The 23,382-nt window shown below is 43.3% G+C and overlaps 1 protein-coding gene across 1 annotated transcript in view; it reads right to left on the bottom strand.

Moving 5' to 3' along the window:
• Positions 1 to 247: 247 nt before the first annotated feature.
• NGLY1 (N-glycanase 1) overlaps positions 248 to 23,382 on the bottom strand; it is a 26,640-nt gene continuing 3,505 nt past the window's right edge. Inside the window, 11 exon segments of the mRNA XM_082193591.1 lie at positions 248 to 1,166; positions 4,375 to 4,552; positions 5,501 to 5,686; positions 8,159 to 8,323; positions 9,966 to 10,076; positions 10,953 to 11,098; positions 11,443 to 11,564; positions 13,277 to 13,496; positions 15,293 to 15,455; positions 17,381 to 17,602; positions 18,887 to 19,001. Coding sequence (XP_082049717.1) covers positions 994 to 1,166; positions 4,375 to 4,552; positions 5,501 to 5,686; positions 8,159 to 8,323; positions 9,966 to 10,076; positions 10,953 to 11,098; positions 11,443 to 11,564; positions 13,277 to 13,496; positions 15,293 to 15,455; positions 17,381 to 17,602; positions 18,887 to 19,001 — 1,801 coding nt within the window. The 3' untranslated portion in view covers positions 248 to 993.

Here is a 23,382-nt window from a genome sequence, read left to right as displayed (position 1 = left end):
ATTGACATGAAGTGCTTCTGCACTCAATTAATTTTATAGGCATTTTGGTACATACATACATGGGGGCCTAGATTGTCAAAGGTCTGTTCTGCATGCATCAAGCTGACCCAAGACAGCATTTCTTGAGTGACTACAAGCAACGTAATAGAAGTAGCAGCTTTACAAAAACTGGGTAAATCCAAATTTATACAGTACAAGATATGCAAAAAGATGTTTTTTATTTATCACAATAAAAGCCAGAACAGGATTTCAGGGACACAATACCTTTATTTTTTTCCAACCAAGCTCCAAAATATTTAGTTCTAGTATATCTATATATATAAAATTTCATCTGGGGAGATTTAAGGAAGACTTAACAGTCATCAAAATTAGCTCTTTGTCTACAAAGTTTCAATTCCGAAAGCCTAATAAATTCAAGCAAAAATTGTTTTCAGGAGCTAGTAATCATTCTGCAGTTCCATAATCTTACTTCAATATTAGGAATGCAATAAATTGTCTATTATAAAATTATGAGCAAACAGATGACATAAAACATAACGAGGCATTTTTAACAAATTCCAAAATCCAGAGTTGAAAGAAGCTAAAATCTTCATTCAGTTGTAATAAAAAAACCTTTCAGTATAGATTGAACATAAGAAAATATTAATTTTCAATTATATGCAACCTAAGAGTATGCATGTTTACTCAGAGGTAACTCCTACTTTGTTCAATGGAATTTACTTTCAAGCAAATGTGCATAGAATTGCAGACTTAATTTCTCTTGCCTTTTAAATGCAAAGTGATGCATCTTTTCCCTTTGATATGTAGCTATTTGGTGCTAGTTTTCAAGGATTTATTTTTTACATTAACAAAATTTGTTTCTTCTCAACAGTCATAAGAAAGATACAATGTTTTAGACAAGACGTTTTCACGTAGTTCATATATTTCTCTTATATTTTGTGCCAGAAGTCCTTGCTTGATACAGATGTCTTCTGTAAATATCTATCTAGATATTCAAAGATCACTGAATTTTAAAATGATCTCAAAACAATCCTCAGCCTCATTTAAACTTTGCCTAAACAGCTGTGTGTGTTGCCATGCAATATCACCATCCCCTCCACTTAGTTCAGCTTCCAAGATGACATCTGTTACATTGGAAATACCAGGATAAGAATGAAGACTTTTATCTACAAAGAAGGGAAAGACAATTTTTTTTTTGTTAAAAAAGCAGTATGTATTAAATACCAATATAAAACAATAATTTTAGAAAGATAGTGTTAAAGAAACACTGCAAATTAATTTTTGTTTAATGACAATTGTATGGACCATTGTCAAAATTAATTTATTATTCATAGTTTTTTATGCTTTATCTGCTTCAGGAAAAATCCTAGATATACTAAAATCAAGTAGGGATTTGTGATGCCTGTTCCAATGTATAGCCCAAGACACAAGCTTATTGAATGTTAGTATTTAAACTGACTTAGGACTTCTCTTCTTTGGACACCCCCCCCCAGGTCACGGTCATACGTAATGTACACCTGATCTGCATTGTAAACATCTGGAAATTGGTGTCTGTGTTGTTGTTTTTATCATGCCAAAAATTATTCCAGACTGGTGGAGATGGGTTAGATGGGCCTACACTGTCTCCAGGACAGAAAGCAATTTATAAAATGCAAAACAAGCACATTTAAAGGAATACGGTCATGCCGCTTTAATGTGCAATCATGCAAAGAATTTAAGGGGGGGATGAAGAGAATTATGAATTATGAAACCAAACAATGCCCATATACCCTTGGAGGGTAAGCAGAGAGCAGAAGAGGGTCAAAAAGGGTTCTGAAGGGGAAATCTCATTTGTTCATTCAGTTGCTGCAGTTCCAACTAGGGCTGTTTTAACATTGTGATTAATCAGCAGCTACATATTGTGATGTACTGATACATCATGATGCCTGAAATTGCCCAGTCCCACTCATGCCCACTCCTCCCTCTACAAGGCCCAGCCACTGCGAGGGGCGATCGATGGGAAGGCGGTGCTTTAAAATCGCTGGGAAGGATCTGCCTGCCTAGCTGCCAGGGGCGATAACACTAGGCGAAAAATACCCACCAGCCACGGATTCAAAGCAATCAGTGCCTGTCTTTTGGTCCTCACCCAGCCACATCATCATCCCTGCCACTCCCACCACCATCAGGCCCCTTCCTGCTTCTTTCTCATTGAATACCGCACACAAACCTCAATAACACCCCATGCCCCTGCAAGGACCCAGAGAAATTTTCAGGCGAGAAGAAAAATATTTCCCCCCAACAAATGCTGAAGGATGCTCCAGGAGCAAGTCAGGAATCTGAGCCTATGGGACTCCACCAGGTTTCACAGACATGCTTCTTTGGAGAGTGACGAGGCGAAAGAGTGTTGGGTGTGGTGTTTGTGTCGTGCAGGCAGCTGCTAGAAGGACTGATTGCCTCTGCTATTATTATTTCATTGTTATTTTGCAATATGCACTTCTCCCCCCCCCGAAAGGAAGGAGTTTTGGGGAGCAGCAGACCTAGCGATCTGAGCTGGGCAAGATAAGAGGAGCTGTTGCCAGACTATTGCTTAAGTCAGCTGGTCATAACACAAAAAAGTGTATTTCTAAGTGGCCTGGGAACTTTGCCCCCCCCCTTTCTCCCTCTCGCTCCTTCCCTCCCTCGATTGCTATCGTATCTCTTCCTCCTTCAGCCTCCTTTGTAGTTTTCACTTGCAAAGAAAACAAACCCTGAACAGATGTTTCTCTGAGTGTGGGTTCCTGGCATTGCATGCTCCTTCCCAGTTGTCGCCCCTTGCAGTGGCTGGGCTGTGGAGGATGGGGATGGGCAGGAGTAGTGACTAGGAGGAAGAAGGAAGGATGCAGCCCGTTTGCGAAGGAAGCAAGGCACAAGCAGGCAGGCTCCCCTGGCTATACATTGCAGGCTCAAAAATGTTATCACAATGTGCTCTTCACACCGGTTTCAAACGATTTATTGATATATCGCACAGCACTGGTTCCAACCACAGCTTTCAATGATGCTTTGCCAATGGCAGGAGACCAAAAGTTCTCCTGCCTCAGAATAATCCAATGTTTGCAGCCAAATGCCAGATTCATGTCTAATAAAGACCCAAAACAAGCAACCCTATGGGCCAAAACCACAGGAGAGATGAACAAGACAGTCTATAACGGGTGCCTTATCTAAGTCCCGTTTGCAGATAACGAGATGAAATCAGCGTAATAGCTTCTATGGAACGGGTAGCAAATTATATCGTTTGTCAGGTCTGTCATCTATGTAAGCAAGGAAGGGGAACCTTTGGCCAGCGGATGTGGTCCTAAGGTTTTCCGTTTGGCCCATGAGGCCTTTTTCTTGGCTTCCGAGCTAGCTGCGATGAGAGGGTTGTCTCTTCTTCACAACCAGAACAGAAGTACAGCAAATTGGCTGGCAGGGACCCAGTCTAGATTGGGAACCCAGGAGATGGAAAAGGGGCTTTAAATGGTTTGGCCCTTGCTGTGGGGTCCAAGTCCCGATTGTGCTCCTGCACCTGTAACTTGCACTGAGGGGGAAACTAAAGCAAATACTATGCAAACGACAGAAGTGTGTGTGGGGAGATGGATCTGAGGCGATATGGCCATGAGCACATTGAAGGAATGCAGCCCTTGATGGGTGGGTGGAGCAAGAGAGCAGCTCAGAATTGTATATGTTCCTTTTTTCAATCTACAAAATCTAGAAAAAACAGTAGCATCCTATAGATGCTTGATCGAACTTAGCTCCCACTGCATCCAATGGTGCTCACTCCCAAGTAAATGGGTTTAGGATTACAGTGGTACCTCGGGTTAGATACACTTCAGGTTACAGACTCCGCTAACCCAGAAATAGTACCTCGGGTTAAGAACTTTGCTTCAGGATGAGAACAGAAATCGTGCTCCGGCAGCACAGCAGCAGTGGGAGGCCCCATTAGCTAAAGTGGTGCTTCAGGTTAAGAACAGTTTCAGGTTAAGAACGGACTTCTGGAACAAATTAAGTACTTAACCCGAGGTACCACTGTACTACTTTGAGATGCAATATTACCCACACTTGCCTAAGAGTAAGCCCCACTGAAAACAGTAGGGTTTACTTCTGAGGAAAGATGGGCAGGATTGTACTGTAAGTAAGAAACACCCGAAGTTCGATTTCAGCCACTGGCTTTTCTAGTGACCTTGGGCCAGCTATTATCACTCAGTCTCACGTCTGTAAAATGGAACTGATGGCTTACTTTGCATGGCTGTTGTGATGATGAATAAGCATTATTAACAGTATAAGATAATGCATAGTTAAAAGAATAGACATAAATTAATCGTAATTGCTCTTGCTTTGCTTGCAAGTGCACTTTCAAAAAATGAGGAATTTCACACTTGCCTCCGTTTACATCAACTACAGTGTTGCCAGATCGCAGCATCCACCTTATCTTTCCACTCTGAAATGTCTGGCTGCTCGTTTTGACTGAAATGCTGTCAATTTTTAGCCCAACTGAGCCACACTCAAACTTCCAGCAGATGTAACCAGATAATGATCCTTCTTTTCGAGCTAAATAAACCTATTTAGAAACAAAATGCATACATGAAACACTAAAAAAACTTATATTTGTTAAAGCTACAATCTTGTAAAGCAAAACCTAAGGAGTCTATGTATGCACCTGATGACAATTATATGTCTGTTAATTCAACGAACATCCCGCTGAACTCAGTGAGAGTTACTCCATAGCTAGCAAGTGTGTTTAGGCAAAATGGGACTTATTCTGGAGCAAACATACATTATTGGAAATTTGTAACAGCAATTATGAATAGCTCAATTCATTACTGAAACATACATAATAATACTTTGCAGAATTCTCATACATTATTTTGATTTTTTTGTGGAATTGATTTGCTGTTTATGCCCAATGCTAAAAATGTTTTCATCTTCATATTGTAATCTGCCAGTCTCCTTTCCTTGGGTTTGTGAGCTTATGTTCCAATTGTTATTTAGATTCTTTAGAAATGAAAATGAGTTTGGCAGGACCTTCATTAATGCTCGGTGACTGACATACTTTGGTGCTTTGCAGATGGGGAAGTAGCTCTTTGGATTAGGAAATTCTACCTACTCGTGTGCAATGAAGAAAAAAGATATAATGTAAAGACCCTTTTGTGAAGCTGAAAAATTAATTTTCTGGAAAGGCAGGATTTCTTTTTTTACAGGCAGCTCTTGTATCAGTCCACCTTTGAATGGGAAATGTCAGACTTAAGGTTTAATATCTGAACAGATATTTGTTATCTTCAGCCAACTCTACCATCCTGCTTTGAAAGACACACTGCTTTTTATTCCCAGCTACTCTGGTCATCCGGCAATCTTAACTGAAGCTGGACATTAATATTTACCAACTCAAGCTGAACACACAAAAATCCACAGAAGCAAAAAAACAAAACAAAAATCCTTGCAGCTTCAAGATGATTACACTTAGAACGAGTAAGTTTTATAAAATAACTTTCCTTGGTACAATACTCACCATTTTCCAGTCTGATTCAACCTTTCTCCACATAGAGTCCATCCTCCATACTCCTTTTCCCCATCCACTAATCTTTTCATTATTATTGGATATCCGTGTGTAACAATCTTCTACTATATTGTACCTAAGGTGGAGAAGCTTAGAGGCCTTCTCTTTTCCAGTTGGAATAAAAATTCTTTCTTTGCTCTATTATGACCAAAGGTACAAATTAGGTTTTCATTAGATATGTTATTAGCCCCCTAATTACTTATAACAAATATCTGCCACAGACACATGCACACATATATATGCAAGTATATTCTAGGGGTGACTTCAGAGACACAGTGGTACCTCGTGTTACGGACGGGATCCTTTCCAGAGGCCCGTCCATAACGTGAAAAGCCCGCAACTCGAAGTGCCATGTTTGTGCAGGTGTGCAGCGTGATTTGGTGTTTCTGCACATGTGTGAGTGACAAAACCCGAAAGAAACCCATTCTGGTACTTCCAGGTTGCCGTGGGACACAAGATGAAAACACACACCTTGAAGCGGACGTAACATGAGGTATGACTGTATCTCTGAAAACTGATCACCTGAGTTGACCCATTATCATATTTCCTGTTATTCAGTGTACTTTCCCCTTAACTTCATCCTGATCAATCTAACGGCGAGGGCCAAAATAACCAGCAAAATGATGCCAGGGTCAAAGAAACAATCACATGAGAAATGGCTTGTTGCCAGGCGAATTCCTGACACAATTTGAGTTCTTGCCCGGAGAAGAATAAGAAGATTGTGAAAGCAATCTTCTTGCCTGATTTACCATCTTCAGAAACCAACAAGGCGGTTTTGGCTTAATAATGGAGCAAACCTAGTTTATCTTCTCCCAGAACTGTCACATGTTAGCAGCTGTTCACGTGGGCCACCTCAGTGAGGGAGAAGAGGAAGCAATGACTTCTCCATTGCTTCAGTTGGGCATTGGGCTCCTTTCCAGAACTGCCCCCTCTGTACATGAGATCATTATGTAACAACATGACAAAATTGATACCACCATTTTCCATTATACCCCTCTTTCCTCCCCATTCCTTTCTTTCGCTTGAATCGTATACCTTAGATGGTACACCACCGTTTTAAACTGCAAGAGGGTTCGGTCAGTAAAAATGTATACAAAGTGTATGTAGTGAAAATAAATTAACAGACCCAAAACCCTCTGTGTAATACAGTGGAACCTTGGCTCTAGAACTTAATCCGTTCCGGGAGTCCGTTCGACTCCTGAAATGGTTCGAAAACAAAGGTGCGGCTTCCGATTGGTTGCAGGAGCTTCCTGCACTCAAGCGGAAGCCACATTTCCTTCCGGGTTTTTGGTGTTTGGGAGCCAAAACGTTCGAATACCAAGGCGTTCAAGAACCAAAGTATGACTGTAACTGTATCACTTCTATATCCTATGCAGCAGTCAACACTAGATGTTAAATAGGAGGAGGGAGAACGCAACATTTGCAGGGTAAATTGTCTTGTCTAGGATAGTTTTGCTATGCCTAAATTGTGAAAGGGGGGCTCTGGAGATACCAGGGGGCATACGAAGGAATCAGAGACATACATATACCTTGGTATCTAATCTTCAGAAAGTCAATGAGATTAAGGTGGAAGAAAAACATGCCAAGGGCCATTGGGAGGCTGCGCCTCTGCCTCTCAGAAATGGCATGATGGCAAGGAGGAGATGGATCTGCCCCCATCCATCAGCCAGGATGGACAGACAAGTTGCCCTGGAACTGCAGAGTTGAAGGGCAGATTGCTCAGGCCCCATCCCTCAGGCAAGTGACTAACAGCTGTGGGCTCTATGCGTTTGGGCTCTATGAGTGCAATTATTATCTCTTGTAAGTTGCCTTGGGGACAATTCAAAAAGCGGGATAGAGCTCTTGTAGAAGGTCCAGCTCAGAGGGCCTTCTGGCGGTTCTCTCACTGCGAGAAGTGAGGTTACAGGGAACAAGGCAGAGGGCCTTCTCGGCAGTGGCACCCGCCCTGTGGAACACCCTCCCATCAGATGCCAATGAAATAAACAACTATCTGACTTTTAGAAGACATGTGAAGGCAGCCCTGTTTAGGGAAGTTTTTAATGTTTGGTGTTTTATCATGTTTTTAATATTCTGTTGAGAGCCACCCAGAGTGGCTGGGAAACCCAGCCAGATGGATGGGGTAAAAATAATAAATTATTATTATTATTATTATTATTATTATTATTAGTAGTAGTAGTAGTAGGGCAATACCCTGCTATACAACAATAAAATGCCACCATTAATCCTTCAGTCAAAGGATAAAACCAAAAACCTAGCACTTTTGCTTTGATGTCCACAAAACAAATTATTTTGATTGCCCGGAGCAGATGTAATTGGGACAGCTGACAACAAATTTTGGAGTGAATTATTACTTTTATCCTAAAAAGTTACCTGCTTTACTTTCGATTGCTTCCATCTATATATAGATCAGTGGGCGTTCGGGTTCTTCTTGTTCTCAATAATGGCTAAAACAAATATTACTATCACTACGTTGAAATCAATAGGACAAGTAACTCATAACTAATTACAGCATGATTAAATTTCTCTGGACTGGGGCCCTAAAGTCAATAAGCTGCAACTGGACCATAAACTAAGAATTCTAAAATGATCACCAATTGATGCATTAAATACCTCCAAAGCAATTTCACCTCTGGCGACTCTCCAAGCCACTGATCCCGATACCCTTCCGCCAAGTTCTCCCGGCTTAGGGGTTTTAGGAGAAATGAACTCAACAAGCTCCACAATTATTCTTTCTAAGAGCTCCCTTCTCCTTCCTTCCGTCAAAGACTGCTGTCTCTGTGATTTCAGAAAGCAATAATAAAAAAATAAAATTAATTTCAACTGTATTACCACTCTCCCTGGAGTAACATTTTTTTTTAAAATGCAAATCATTTGTTTCAATACAATCTCTTTGAATGTCAGAAACCACTGCAGATGGGCCAGATAACCATGGTACACGTAAAATTGTATTATTGCATTGTTTGAACATAAAAGCAACAGGAAAGTAGGTTGAAACCTTTTTCACACTGCTTTGGACCAGTATCAAATCTTTATAATTTACTTGGAAATTAACTTTTGGATTTACAGGGTTTGTATATCTTATTCCAACTCACTGCGTTCTGCTGAGCTCTAACATTTTATTACATAAGAGAGAAAATTCGAGGAAGGATAATGCCTGGATCAATTATTTTGTTCCACATAATTTACTGTCCTGATAGCATTGGTCTTGATACGGTGATTAACCTAATGCGTAAGTGGAAAGGTGATAGATTCCCAAATGAAGGACACTTTTTCCCTACAGAGCCTCACACGTTAAAATGAAAGGCCTAATTCAAGCCACAGTACACCAGTCACAATTCATGTAAGCCTCGAACAATTCTACTTATATATGGCAAAGATGGTCCCTTCAATGTACAATTCAGAAAGAGTTGAAAGCAATAGTATAAAAACAACAAAATATTTGGAAGGTGTGTTCGCTTTTGCTGTTGTTGCTGATAATCCTACAAAACAAAACATCCATTTCTTTTATGGGCAGAGTCAGGACCTGCAACCTCCCTGTGGAACGCCCTCCCATCAGATGTCAAGGAGATAAAGAACTAGACAACTTTTAGAAGACATCTGAAAGCAGCCCATTCACCTCTGCCTCTCGGAAGGTTTCCTTAGCAGCATCAGGAAGTTTGGAAATGCCGTTCTCAAATTGTTGCAATTTCCCAGAGTGACACGACATTGTGGGGCACTGTGAGAATGTTAAAATACCAAGTGGTTCATAGGCACCTGCCACAGGTTGCAGTGGTGAGTGAGGCACACCTAGTAAGGTAAGGTAAAGGAGCCCTGGACAGTTAAGTCCAGTCAAAGGCGACTATGGGGTTGCGGTGCTCATCTTGCTTTCAGGCCAAAGGAGCTAGCGTTTGTCCACAGACAGCTTTCCAGGTCATGTGGCCAGCAGGACTAAACCACTTCTGGTGCAACGGAACACTGTGACGGAAACCAGAGCGCATGGAAACGCCATTTACCTTCCTGCCACAGCAGTACCTATTTATCTACTTGCACTGGAGTGCTTTTGAACTGCTAGGTTGGCAGGAGCTGGGACAGAGCAACAGGAGTTCACCCCGTCACAGGGATTCAAACTGTCATTCCAACCACATAAAAAGTCACCCCCCCCAAATGATAATAAAAAAAGCAGGAACAAAATTTCACAACACGTTGCTCTATTAACAACTTTGAACTGCAACACAGGAGACACTGTAGATTTGTCTTGGTCTGGTGCATGTAACATATTTTGTTCTGTAGTCATGAGATTTGTGCTTATATTGTATTGTGATGGCCATTGGCTATAAACAACAAAAATCTATTGATTGACTGAGTCCCCAATTCAAGGGCAGCTTACGTTGCAATACTTGTGCAATTTTAACCAGCCTGCTAAAATAAAGCGACCCACCACTTTATTAAGGTTATTGATGGTTTCTCGTAGGACTGCTTCTTTGACCTGGGTCCTCCGTGGGAGCAGGTCTTCATGTTTACAAGAGTAGCGCCAGGTGACATCAACAACCTGAAAAACATGAGTTGAAAAAGAAGGGGGGGGGGGAATTACGCAGTATTACATACAGGATTTGATTTTTTTATTATATACATATCTCATCTCCCCTCTCCCTGCTCCAAGGAAGTCAAGATGAATGCATACAGGGCTCTCTGCATCTGCATATTATAAAAAAACCTGAGAATTAGGTTCCTGAGAGCTGGTGAGGGCCGCAAGCGAGCTTCATGGCTGAATGGGGATTTCAACCCGAATTCCAGGGCCTAGTCTGACCTTCCTCTGATTTGAGGGGAGAATATAGCCCCTGATAGTAGGGACGCAGGTGGCACTGCGATCTAAACTACTGAGCCTCTTGGGCTTGCTGATTGGAAGGTTGGCAGTTTGAATCCCCATGATGGGGTGAGCTGCTGTTGCTCTGTCCCAGCTCCTGCCAACCTAGCAGTTTGAAAGCATGCCAGTGCAAGTAGATAAATAGGTACCGCTGTGGCGGGAAGGTAAACAGAGTTTCCGTGTGCCCTGGTTTCTGTCACGGTGTCCCATTGCAGCAGAAGCGGTTTAGATATGCTGGCCACATGACCCAGAATGCTGTCTTCGGACAAACACTGGCTCCCTCGGCCTGAAAGCGAGATGAGCGCCGCAACCCCATAGTCGCCTTTCACTGGACTGAACCGTCCAGAGGTCCCTTTACCTTTTAGTCTGACCTTCCAACCAGCACACCACACTGGCTGTGAAGTAGCTCAAAGTTTCACGCGCTGCAGTATCAGAACTACTCCAGTAAAAAGCTCCTCTTTCCTTTGTCAAGAAATGATTGAACTGCTTTAAACATGCTTAAAGGGAAAACTTTCCCTTGCGAGCATTGCCTTTATTTCAAACCCACACCGCCTCCCCTACCTCGTCTTTAGAGAATGCAATAATGTAGGAGAGCTTTTTCCCCCAGCCCATCTCATAGAGGAGGGGTTTGTCGCAGACGTTTTCACAAGGGTCACAGTGAAGCCATCTCTGCTGGGATGAGGAATAAACTTCGGTCCACACATGATCTGCAGGAGAGAAAAGCCAGAGGAAAGTATCCAACATTGTAAAGGCACCTCCTCCATCTCAGGAAACTGTAAGAAGAGTTTGGATTTGATATCCTGCTTTATCACTACCCGAAGGAGTCTCAAAGTGGCTAACATTCTCCTTTCCCTTCCTCCCCCACAACAAACACTCTGTGAGGTGAGTGAGGCTGAGAGACTTCAGAGAAGTGTGACTGGCCCAAGATTACCCAGCAGCTGCATGTGGAGGAGCGGGGAAGCGAACCCAGTTCACCAGATTACGAGTCCACCGCTCTTAACCACTACACCACACTGGCTCACTACACAGAGAGAAAGAGTTGTAACGATACCTGTTGCATCCCAAATATATCTTGCTTCAAAGCCCACAGCTCTGCAGAAGAGGGTGAAGCAGTTGGACCATTCGCCGCAACGGCCACGCCTAGTTTCCAGAAGTTTCTCAGGATTGTTGTACCTGTGCACATTTTTTTTTAAAAAAAAGGGGGGTTGCTGTCATTGCCACGAATACCTAAAACCATTATCATAAGCTGCCAACATTTTGAAATGCTACATTATTAAAATACGCTACAGTGGTGCCCCGCAAGACGAATGCCTCGCAAGACGGAAAACCCGCTAGACGAAAGGGATTTCCGTTTTTGAGCTGCTTCGCAAGACGAATTTCCCTATGGGCTTGCTTCGCAAGACGAAAACGTCTTGCGAGTGTTCCGATTTTTTTTCGCTTCCCCCCTTTTTCTAAGCCGCTAAGCCACTTATAGCCTTTTAGCCGCTAATCCGCTAAGCGTTTAATAGCCGCTAAGCCTTTAATAGCTGCTAAGCCGCTAATAGCGCTAAGCCGCTAATAGGGTTGCTTCGCAAGACGAAAAAGCCGCTAGACGAAGAGACTCACAGAACGGATTAATTTCGTCTTGCGAGGCACCACTGTAGTTAGATAATTCCCTCCCAAGAACTCCCTCACACAGTGGTCATGGGTCTTGAATTTGTCCCACCCCCACTTCCCTCCCTATCGTTTTTGCATCAAAAATGTAAACCATCATTTTAATTTGTGGAACTACCTAGAGTGCAGTGACGTTGAAGCAATATACAAATGTAATAAATAAAGAGGTAATATATAGGCTTCTTCCATGATCTAGCCCCTCCTTTAAATCCCCCAATCCCTACCTGCTATCAAACTGAGTCCTGTATTTTTCCGTGTATGACACGCCCCCCGTGTATAAGACACCTCCTATTTTGGGGGACTCAAAATTAAGAAAATGGGGGGGGGGGAGAATGCCCCCATGTATAAGACTACCCCCCTTTTAAACATTTTTTTAAGTAAAAAAACCCTAGTCTTATACCCGGAAAAGTACGGTAACTGCTGAACAAGGACATCCCATCTTACAATCTCTGCTGAAAGCACAGCCGACAGAACTAACTTTGGTATGTTGATATTTTGCATTTATTCAGACTACAGGGGGTTTAATCTCAACTGCTGCCCGCAAATTTCTGAAACATGGGATATCTGAATGACGACAGTGCTTCTGAACCTATCTTATAATGGGTGGTTGAACCTCTGGTCAGCCCTCTGTTTCTGATCTACAGCTCCCATCATTCCTGGACATTAGCCAGGCTTGCTGGGGATCATGGGAGTTGTAGTACAGCAACATCTAGAAGGGCCAAAGGTTCTACAACTACCATCACTCATGACCATTGGTTAAGCTGGCTGGGCTTGAAGGGAGTTGAGTGACAAATCCATTCTTCTATGCTACCTGTCAGCAGGACTACGGGTATCTTCATGGTACTGCTTCAAAGGGCACTATCGTTCTCACGTGCTATATAAGGGATTTGTCAATAAATAAGTAAAAAAGTGGCTTCCAAAAACATACAGTGGAAACTTGGTTCTCGAACTTAATCCGTTCTGGGAGGCCGTTCGACTCCTGAAACCATTTGAAAAACCAAGGCACGGCTTCCGATTGGCTGCAGGAGCTTTCTACACTCAATCAGAAGCTGCGTGGGACGTTTGGCTTCTGAAAAGCATTCGAAAACTGGAACACTAACTTCTGGGTTTTCGGCGTTCGGGAGTCAAAGCGTTCCGAGTACCAAGGCGTTCGGGAATCAAGATACGACTGTACTGAGCGTACAGTTTCAAACACAGATTGAATTGTTAACCCACCTACGTCCTATACAAACCTTGGAAACCGGTTGCTGAATTGGCAATGGTTACAGAAGTGATTTTCAACCCTACTCGCATCCCATCTCAGATCGTCTTCGCTAGGCGACAAATTTTCTTTAGATTCTGTCTGGCCCCCACACTTGCTGCACGGAAGGTTATTTACCCACTGGAAAAAATCACATTTAAACCAGTTCAGGAGTTCCAGCAACAGTATGTCCTGTTCGTTCAATGCATGTCCTGTAAAAATTAAAATAAAAGCAATTACAACGGAGCATGTGAATATCTAATTCACAGAATCACAGAACTGTACAGTTGGGGGGACCCTGTGGATCATCTAGTCCAGGGGTCTGCAACCCGCGGCTCCGGAGCCGCATGTGGCTCTTTTACACCTTTGCCGCGGCTCCGGGGCGGATACTAGCAAGGGGAGGAGGCGCATTGTGCGCCCGACACTCCCCACTGTGGCGGGCGCTGTACTGGCTGTGACGTCGCATGGGGGCGGTGCGTGCGTTAGTCACGCACCGTCCCGACGTCACCTTCCCGCCTGCCCGCTACATTGTAAGGGGCATGCACGCTGGTCACTGTTTTGAAGGGGAGTGAAGAACACACACACACAAAAAGGTAACTTGTTAATTTAACGTTTATTTCTATGAGGAGGAGGAATTCTGAGGGGTCAAACAAAGAAATAATAAAAAAGTGACAAAAATGTTATTTTTATAATGACGAGTTTTGCGGCTCCCAGTTTTTTTTCTTCGGAAACGGGTCCAAGTGGCTCTTTTTGTCTTAAAGGTTGCAGACCCCTGATCTAGTCCAACCCCCTGCAATGCTGAAACATGTTGTTGTCCTATACGGGGATCAAACCTGCAGCCGTGGCATTATCAGCACCACGCACCAACCAACTGAGCTATCCAGGCTTGCTATAATAGTGTAATCCCAGGAATGTTCACCAAGAAGAAAGTCACTGGTGTTTACTCCCAGGCAAGCATGCACAGGACTGCAGCCTAAGCAGACCAGAAATCGGGAGCAATTTCCCAATGAGGACAGGGAAATAATCGTGGCAAATCATTTGACAGCAAATCTGGTATAGAACTTGAAAGTACAGGTGAAACTCGAAAAATTAGAATATCGTGGAAAAGTTCACTTATTTCAGTAATTCAACTTAAAAGGTGAAACTAATATATGAGATAGACTCATGACATGCAAAGCGAGATATGTAATTGTGATGACCCCGATATTCTAATTTTTCGAGTTTCACCTGTATTACTGGTTTTCTAAAGACACAAATTAGGTACCTGAAGTGGGAGATGCACCTGGGGAGAGAAAGGGCTGTAGCTCAATAGCAGAGCCCATGTTTTGACATGCTAAGACAAACCTGACCTAGCACAGCAGCAACAAGAACCGGGGAAGAACGAAGGGTTTATTTAGAAGCTCTGTGGGAGCCCACACTGTTTGTGCTAAGCCAACATTTGGCTAGGCATAACATGTGAACCAGGCCAATGACAAAAAGGGAGCTGCTTAAAGAGGATCATGTCAATGGTGATGGAATCAACATCAAATCAATTCTTTGTTTTCGGTCTACACAGATGCTAAACAGTAATTCTTAACTGCATATGAATTTGAGGAATTGGGGCAGTATTTATTTTAGATGTAAAATACAGTGGTACCTCGGGTTACAAACACTTCGGGTTACAGACTCCGCTAACCCGGAAGTAGTACCTCGGGTTACGAACTTTACCTCAGGATGAGAACAGAAATCATGCGGCGGCAACAGGAGGCCCCATTAGCTAAAGTGGTACCTCAGGTTAAGTACGGTTTCAGGTTAAGAACGGACCTCTACAACGAATTACGTACGTAACCAGAGGTACCACTGTAATATTCTTAAAGAAAAACCTCATCAATGCCCCATACTTGGCAGCTGCTAATTCTGAAATGCTTCCCCTTCTGTCTAATTTTGTACATCGATAGAAATACGCCTACTTGTACACAAATGCTCTAGTTAATATCGTCATGTTTCCAAATCATATCTAACTTATTACCTCTGTCCATTTTCCTTGCTTGGATCAGCTTTTCATGAGCATTCCTGCTCAGTTCTTGTATTGGGATGCAAGCCAAGGCTTTCTTTTGTAAACTAGGGTTCTCATATACCATTACATGCAGAAAGTTTGATTGAAGTGTCTTCAAGAAGATTGATTCAAATGTCTGAAATGGAGGGGTGGAAATGTCTCATTTCAGTTGCCTCAAACAGATTTTCTAACAAGTTCTGGTCATTTGTTCTTCTAAATGGTCTAAAGAGGAATATTCACGTGGGAATGAGGAGCACAATCTACTGAGAACTGGAATCTAGAGAAGCACCAAAAGGAGGTAAGTAGAACATGACTTTCCTAACCTCTCCTCTGCTGGCAACACCCCCAAACACCATTCTTGACATTCAGGGGGTCCCCTGAATAGGATGTGCTGTGTTATTTTGGGGGGGGGGGGATCTGAGGGAGAGAGCTGATAGCCAAAAGCAGTAAAGCAGTTTTTGCCCAATTTTTCGCAATCCACACTCCTACTACCCCACAGCCCATCCCATTCAGGAGTTCCAACACTTGGGAGAGGCTTATTGAGCACTCCGGGAAGCAGGGTGGGGGCAGGAAAGACCTGCCACCCATTTCCTCTGGCTTCTGCAAAAGCATAACTTTTTTTAAAAAAATGGCGACAAACCAGGTAATTGCTTCCTTTAGTCCTGAAATGGGCCTTCTGTTAAGGCAGGAGAAATGCCAAGTGGTTCTGCTGGGTCTCCTTGATCACGGTCTATATGTGTATGAAGAAGACTGGTGTGGAGAATGAGAGGTTAAAAACAGGAATGGGGAAAGCTTCCACCTGCTGTTGGACTCCCAACTCTCACCAGTCCCAGTCAGGATGGCCCATGGTCATGGAAGAGAGGAACTGCAGACCAACATTGGGTTGGCCTCAGATTCCCCATCCCTGGATTAAAGGTTGAATGCGCACAAAAGCCGACCCACGTACAGGCAGTGACAAATATTACTGCTCAAAGTGTGGTTCTAATATAGTCCAAGCAGCAAGATCTGGAAGTGAATCACCCCGTGGTATGAGTTGGGGCCTCTTTCAGTTGGAAGAGAAAGCAAAACAAAGCATTTGTAACTCCAAACTAGGTATGCTTTGGTTTCAGCGACTGACTTTCTGAATCTGGACTTTACGACACATGGGAAGAATCACAAAATGCCCCATGTTCTCCAGCCTGAGTGTGACTTTATTTCGCTACATATCAAATCAAAACTTGTTGTATTTCTCTCTCTTTTTCCTCCTGGTGAAACCTAATAAAACTCAGCGACCCTTGTCTTAGTTGCCTTCCATGTGAGGTCAGAAAGCTGGAGACTCCCCATTTATCTAGAGTAGATATGGCTAACCTTTGGCCCACCAGATGCTGCTGAACGACAGTTCTCGTGAGCCCCAGTGAGGATGACCAATGGCCAGGAATGATGGGAATTGTAGTTGTGTGACATCCAGAGTGCCAAAGGTTCCTCACACCTGATCAAGAGGTAAGTAGCATCTGCGTATGTACACTCAGCAACACGCACCAAGGTACAATCATGCAACAAAATGAGTGATTTCAGTGTGTGTCTACATCAGGAATGAAGAACCTCTGGGCTACAGGCCAAATTAAGGGGTCACAATTTGGCTCACAAGGTGGTTTCCCCCCAATCTCAATGTCTGACGCAATATATAACTATTGGCATTTCACAGGCGGAGAGGCGAAAACTGTTCCCAAGAAGAAGAAGAGGAATTTGGATTAGATATCCTGCTTTATCGCTATCTGAAGGAGTCTCAAAGCGGCTAACAATCTCCTTTCCCTTCCTCCCCCACAACAAACACTCTGTGAGGTGAGTGGGGCTGAGAGACTTCAAAGAAGTGTGACTAGCCCAAGGTCACCCAGCAGCTGCATGTGGAGGAGCGGGGACGCGAACCCGGCTCCCCAGATTACGAGTCTATCGCTCCTAACCACTACACCACACTGGTTCCCAAGAGTTGCTACATGAATTAAAGAACTCAGCTCGAGGGTGAAACTTAAATTTACACATACTATTTCCTTGTTCAACATAACAGAGTTCGGAAGTGGTTACCATGACAGCAGGCTGAGCCGCTGAGTCCTGATTGGAATCAAGAGTTCTTGATGGCCGGTGTGCAACAGGCTGCATGTCTGTTACTCTTCTAGAGGATCCTGACATTTCGGTTGTATGCGATCCATTCAATCGAATATTTCTCTCCCCAGTAACTAGGCCTCGGATTTTGTGCAGCTGCTTAATCGATGTGTCGTCCTTAGGAAAAACGAGACAGGTTTCCCCCCTGAAATGGTAGTTACAAAAGCTGTCAATTGTAAAACAAGCACTCTTCAAAGGCTGAATTTCTCTTGGTGTGAATTTAGTTACAGTATTTAGCATTTTTCAAAAGCTGCTTTTTTCCCCCCAGCACAAGAAAAAACAGAAAAAGACCTTTTTTGGGATAGAAAAGACCGAAAAAGACCTTCTTGGGATAGAAATTCAAGAAACGAATTATAAATATATATTTTCTCCAGGGGAGGAAGTAGATAAGGAAAGCGATCTTAAGCGAGGAAACAGCTGGAGGAAAAAACACTGAGTGGCACACCTCAGTTCCCCGTTATACTTTCCAGTTTTTCATTCAACCTTGCAAAGACTGCTTTTAGAAAAGCATCAGAGATAGGTTTCCCCCCTGAAATGGTAGTTACAAAAGTCAAGTCTTCTGTATTGAGATGCAAAAAAACAAACAAAACAAAAACCAGCACTAGCACCTCCACTTGGCTTTGCACCTGGACTGAATTATTTACAGCACAATCCTAGGCATATCTACTCATACAAGTTCCACGGACTTTAGTGGGGATTACTCCTAGGGCGAAGGATATGGGATTGCAGTCCTTAGTGCTTTCTCATCCCTGAAGAAACAACCCGCGGCCCTGTTTGAGTTAGTGACCATATGATTCAGATACACAGTGGACCCTCTGGTTACGTACTGCTCTGGATACGTAACTCTCAAGTTACGAACGTGGCAAACCCAGAAGTGTATTCTTCTGGGTTTCGCCGTGCGCACATGCACAGAAGCACTCTATTGTGCCGTGTGCGCGCACAGAAGCGGCGCCTCTGGTTACAGATTTTTAGGGGTGCGCACGGACCCCCGGAATGAATTAAATCCGTAACCAGAGGGTACACTGTAATATCCTGCTCACACACTGTTCATACATCAGGGTAAAGTCTGAAGGGGGAAAGAGTGCCAAATGTGTAATGATCATGATAATATTAATATTAATAATAATAATACCACCTTACCCATCTGGCTGGGTTGCAGCCACTCAGGGCAGCTTCCAACACATACAAAAACATAACAAAACATCAAATGTCTTCTAAAAGTTGCTAACAGTAGTTCTTTGTTTCCTTGACATCTGATGGGAGGGCATTCCACCGGGCCGGCGCCGCTGTTGAAAAGGCCCTCTGCCTGGTTCCCTGTAATTGCATTTCTCACAGTAAGGGACCCGCCAGAAGGATTCAAAACATCTAGAGGGCACCAGGTTAGGAAAGGCGGTTTTATATGAAAACGTCCCATCTGAAGGTACTCACCTCTTCAAACCCCATTTCAAAAGGACATTCAACAGCTCCTCTGACAGGCAACAATCTAGTGAAAAAGGCTTGGTTTTCAATCCGAATAGACTGATATTTTTCCTCATTTGGGTGTCTGATAGATTTAAAAGAAAAATGTAAGGATTGCTTTCAAGTTGCTTACAAAACAGTGTTTTAATCCGATTAAGCAACCTGGAACACTGCTCTCGCATTTCAGCTATGGCTTCCTGCAGCACACTGGTCTTATCCCCAAAGGACTTTTTGGTGTCTACAGTGGTGTTGGGCAGATTCACAATTCACATGTGCTACCGTCAATTGTTTATGTAGCAAATTAAGTTTCAAAAGAATGGTTATGTAAGCTTTCGGAATATTTAGAATTAGCCAAATTGAAAAATATAATAAGATAAAAACCAAAAAGTGAAGTGAAAAAGGAATGGGAGTGCCTAAACAAATACCTTAAAAGCCAAGGTTTGAGGACAGAAATCTGGGTGAGTCTGGAATAACCTTGTGAAGTGAAAGGATAAGAAAGAGGGATTTATATCTAGATGCTAGGACTGAGAAGATAAGCAAAACAGGATGATACAATGAGAGGTAAAGGAGGTGCTGTGGGATTGGTGGAAGTCAATGTTTGTTTTCCTTTTTAGTTTTTGTATTATTAATTTGTAAGATTTGGATTTGTTTTTCATATGCTCGTTTTTGTGTTTTGTGTATTGTTATTTTTCGTTTTGTTGTTGTTGTGTGGAAAATACTAATAAAATTTACTATTTAAAAATAAAAATAAAAAAGTTTCAAAAGATCTTTTCAGGTCTTTTATTGTTTATGCTCTTAGTAACTCTGTACGACAAGCCACTGTTACGATTTTGCACAATGGAAACGGAGGGTCAAAGCCTGAAAACCTGAGGTCCTGCTGGCAATCAGTGTAGGCCATACCGAGCCAGAGGAACCAATGGTCTTGACTTAGAATCATAGAATTGTAGAGTTGGAAGGGATCCTGATGATCTAGTCCAGGCATAGGCAAACTCAGCCCTCCGGATGTTTTGGGACTACAACTCCCATCATCCCTAGCTAACAGAACCAGCGGTCAGGGGTGATGGGAATTGTAGTCTCAAAACATCGGGAGGGCCGAGTTTGCCCATATGGGGATCAAACCTGCAACCTTGGCGTTATCAGCACCATGCTCTAACCTAGGGGTGTCATCTACAGTGGTACAACAGTTTAAGAACAGTCTGTTTTAAGAACGATTTGGTTTACAAACTCTGCAAAACTGGAAATAGTGTCCTGGTTTGAGAACTTTACCTCAGTCTAAGAATGGAAGGGCAGGAGGCCTCATTAGGGAAAGCGCGCCTTGGTTTAAGAACGGTTTCGGTTTAAGAACGGACTGCCGGAATGGCTTAAGTTCGTAAACTGAGATACCACTGTACATTACTCCTGGGTACTGTATTCTGGATATGTTCAGGAAATTCCAGGTACAGTGGTAGCTCGGGTTACATACACTTCAGGTTACAGACGCTTCAGATTACAGACTCCGCTAACCCAGAAATAGTACCTTGGGTTAAGAACTTTGCTTCAGGATGAGAACAGAAATTGTGCTCCGGCAGCGTGGCGGCAGTGGGAGGCCCCATTAGCTAAAGTGGTGCTTCAGGTTAAGAACAGTTTCAGGTTAAGAACGGACCTCTGGAACGAATTAAGTACTTAACCCGAGGTACCACTGTACCTGGAATTTCCTGAACATACCCAGACTACGGTAGCCAGGAGCAATGTCCAGGCAGAAATCGTCAAAATGTCTGGGAAAATCTGGACGTATGGCAACCCATGTCAGCAGAGTCGTTTCTGCCGATTTCCCTCAAAAGCAGCTTTACAACTATGGCAAAGAGAGAGAGAGCAGCTCAACAACTTTTGTGTCCAGGCTGGTACAAGCTTTCTATGTTCCTATGGTTAGAACATGAACCAATGTCACTTCGAGTCTCAGGCTGAAACTCAGGTATGACACACACCTGTGTGTATTCATGCTATCATTATCATACTCACCACAATTATTATCATCACTGCTACCACTGTTTTTAAATCAGCTTCAGGAAGCTGCAATCTTGAGTGGAGGACTAGTACTGCTGCTAAAACTCTGTTCTCTGGCTGTTGCACAACTCAAAATTCTCTCTTCCCCCAGCTGCTCCCCCCCCCCCCAGCACAAGAAAAGACCGAAAAAGACCTTGTTTGGGATAGAAAAGACCGAGAAAGACCTTCTTGGGATAGAAATTCAAGAAACGAATAATAAATATATATTTTCTCCAGGGGAGGAAGTAGATAAAGAAAGAGATCTTAAACAACTGGCGGAAAAAACAACTGAGTAACACACCTCAGTTCCCCGTTATACTTTCCAGTTTTCATTCAACCTTGCAACCTTGCAAAGACTGCTGTTAGAAAAGCATCAGAGAAAGATGCCTGGGACCTAGTGCCATGAAGCTGAGAGAAGCCATGAAGCCATGTCGCGGACTCAACTATGTGGCCTTAAAATCCCTTCCAGTCTCTATTTTCCACCGGCAAAAGATGAATAATGGGGGCAGGCGGTTCTATGTGATGATGATGGTCACCAACTTTAACAGCTGTAAAAGAGGATTAGACTAATTCAGGGAAGAGGCTACCAATGGCTAAAAGCATGATAGCTCTATACTACTTGCAGGATCAGAGGTTATTAGGTTAAACCACAGAGCCTAGGACTTGCTGATCAGAAGGTCGGCTGTTCGAATCCCCACACTGGGGTGAGCTCCCGTTGCTCGGTCCCTGCTCCTGCCAACCTAGCAGTTCAAAAGCACATCAAAGTGCAAGTAGATAAATAGGTACCGCTCCTGCAGGAAGGTAAACAGCGTTTCCGTGCGCTGCTCTGGTTCGCCAGAAGCGGCTTAGTCATGCTGGCCACATGACCCGGAAGCTGTACGCCGGCTCCCTCAGCCAATAAAGCGAGATGAGCGCCGCAACCCCAGAGTCGGCCACAACTGGACCTAATGGTCAGGGGTCCCTTTACCTTTAAACCAGTTACTGTGGAGCAACAGGAGAGGGCAATTTGGTGGCTGCTGTCCTGCTTGTAGGCATCCCATAGGCATTGGAATGGCCACTATGGGAAAAACAGGAGTTGGAACTAAGCAGACATTTGTTCTTGCCTCATGTTCTTAATACAAGATTCTTCCTCATCTGTGTACAGCTGGAAGTCGGTATTATCATCACAGATGTCGATTCTATCAGTCACACCCCAATCCTAAGTATACTTATAATGATCTCAGTGGAACTTATTTCCAAGTAAAAGCATACTCGGAGTTGAATGTTTTCGGTTTACGAAGCTGCAGTTGCTCTCTTAAATTCACATTAAACATTGATGCCTTAACAACATTTTCTCAGATGTTCCATAACCATGCTTAAGATTTCATCCATGGAGTCCAATCTTATATATATAGAAAAGCAAGCAGAGATAAAACCTGGCTGTTCTCCACACCATGGTAACTCACCCCGCCCCCCCTTAGATTACCACAACATATTGTTCTGGGTTTGTCTCTCGGAAACTTCAGTCTGTTCAAAATACAGCTGCCAAGATGCTAACTAGGACCAGCTGTAGGGTATATAGCTAGTCACTATATTGGCTTTTGAATTATGGTGCTGGAGGAGACTCTTGAGAGTCCCATGGACTGTAAGAAGATCAAACCTATCCATTCTTAAGGAAATCAGCCCTGAGTGCTCACTGGAAGGACAGATTGTGAAGCTGAGGCTCCAATACTTTGGCCACCTCATGAGAAGAGAAGACTCCCTGGAAAAGACCCTGATGTTGGGAAAGATGGAGGGCACAAGGAGAAGGGGATGACAGAGGACGAGATGGTTGGACAGCGTTCTTGAAGCTACCAGCATGAGTTTGACCAAACTGCGGGAGGCGGTGGAAGACAGGAGTGCCTGGCGTGCTCTGGTCCATGGGGTCATGAAGAGTCGGACACGACTAAACGACTAAACAACAACAACATACTGGCTGGTGAGCCATTTCTGGATGCGATTCAAAGTTCTTGTATTTAGTTAAAAGTAAACAATGGCTTGGGACTGATTTCTCCCAGATGCTCTTGCCCAGAGGATGCTGTCATCCTTAGAGACCTTCTTCTGCATCCCTAAACTTCCTATATTAAGAAAATGCTCTCAGTTAGATATATGTGAAATGCCCGCTCTAGGGATGCATCCCTAGTGTGCCAGGGTTCGAAATTAGCAGGGCGCCAGGCGCATTTTGCACCTAAAGTTTCATCTGCGAGCACCTCAAAAAGTATGGGCGCCATTTTTTGCACCTGGCTGATGCTCAAGGATTACTGAAATGCATGGCTTTGGAGCGCCGAAGTATATGTTAAGGATAGACAATATGTTAAGGAGTTTAACAATAAAGAGTAGAGTGTTTTGAAAACTGGAGTGTGGCACTAATATCTTTATTGTAAACACCAAATTAAATATGTATTAACCATTTCTGCTAAAAATAT

The sequence above is a fragment of the Podarcis vaucheri genome, assembly GCF_965113315.1.
Source record: "Podarcis vaucheri genome assembly, chromosome: 12".
In the NCBI taxonomy this organism is placed as follows: domain Eukaryota; kingdom Metazoa; phylum Chordata; class Lepidosauria; order Squamata; family Lacertidae; genus Podarcis; species Podarcis vaucheri.
The sequence above is the reverse complement of the archived record's forward strand: the minus strand, read 5'-3'. Positions and strand labels throughout refer to the sequence as shown.